The 1,160-nt window shown below is 50.9% G+C and overlaps 1 protein-coding gene across 1 annotated transcript in view; it reads left to right on the top strand.

Moving 5' to 3' along the window:
* ACA1_337850 (GTPaseactivator protein for Ras-like GTPase) overlaps positions 1-176 on the top strand; it is a gene marked incomplete at both ends in the record, with an annotated part of 4,058 nt that extends 3,882 nt beyond the window's left edge. Inside the window, one exon of the mRNA XM_004332903.1 lies at positions 31-176. Within this exon, the coding sequence (XP_004332951.1) occupies positions 31-176 (146 nt within the window). The remainder of the gene's footprint in view (positions 1-30) is intronic.
* Between the last annotated feature and the right edge of the window lie 984 nt (positions 177-1,160).

The following is a 1,160-nucleotide window of genomic DNA, read 5'->3' as shown; positions in this document are numbered from 1 at the left end:
AAGCCTGCCGAGAGCGACGTGCCAGTCAAGCCAAGCAGGCCTCGCTGATCCTCCTGGCCCGGTACTTGAGCGCCCACCTGAAGGGCGTTGAGCAGAGCCTGGAGGAGGACGGCAGCGAACTGGTCGAGCAGTTGAGGGACGTCCTGGCCAAGCTGGGCGATGACACCAACGTGTAAAACTCGTCCACACCAGAAAATGTACACAAACCATGCTAGCATTAGACACTACAGATGAGGGAAGTAAAAGTAGATGATGAGGATGAATAAAAAGTAGATCCTGGGTGGTTGCACTCATAATGACTGAGTGATGACAACAGGCAGATGCTGTCACAGATGTTACATTATTGTTCATGGGTGAGGAGTATGGTTGAACCCTCCTAATAGTCTCTTACACTAATAGAAAAGAGAGAGATGCAGTATTTCATGTGTTGTGAAAAGTTGTGCCACCAGGCACCACCTACTGTGATGCACCCCTCAGCACCTCCCTGGCTCCTGCAAGACAGGCCATCTGTGCCAGCACAGAAAAGATGTCCCTTTGTTTTGGTTGTTTGAGCCACAGCTGGGGATGGTTGTTAATGAAAAAGGGCTTGCTGGAGTGAGATCAATGCGGATCTTGGTAACTGCAAAACAGAGTAGCGCAACATGTTACTTTTCACATGGGTGTGTAATTAATCCTCGGTAGCTTAGTTGGTAGAGCGCACGGCTGTTAACCGTGAGGTCGCAGGTTCGAACCCTGCCCGGGGAGTTTTCTTTTTTTGCCCATTTGGCTCCAAAAAGCGAGTGTCCTTTTATGGCATGCTACACTTCTGGCTTGTGGTACGCCCCTTCGAGAACATCAAGTTAAAGTTATAAAACATACTTCACACTGGAACGCGTAGGAGCTCGGACCCAGTCCAATCTACCCTTCCGCGTTCCTCCCTGCTACTTCGCTGAATCTAAACACACTCAAGGAACACGTACAGCAAAACCTGCCCTCCTGACCATCTGCCCCTGATCTCCAGTGCCAATGGAGGATGACAAACACAACGTTCGCCAGCCCACCCCCTCGCGATCTCCCCTACAAACTCTATGAGCTGTCATCTCACTCCCCCCCCCAATCGAAGCAGCGTGGAACAGTCACAGAGAAGGGACTTGTGTTGGGGGAGCCGGGAGATGAGAGTA

This window comes from Acanthamoeba castellanii (assembly GCF_000313135.1).
Source record: "Acanthamoeba castellanii str. Neff unplaced genomic scaffold scf7180000084604, whole genome shotgun sequence".
NCBI lineage: Eukaryota > Discosea > Longamoebia > Acanthamoebidae > Acanthamoeba > Acanthamoeba castellanii.
This window is presented reverse-complemented; position numbering and strand designations above follow the sequence as displayed.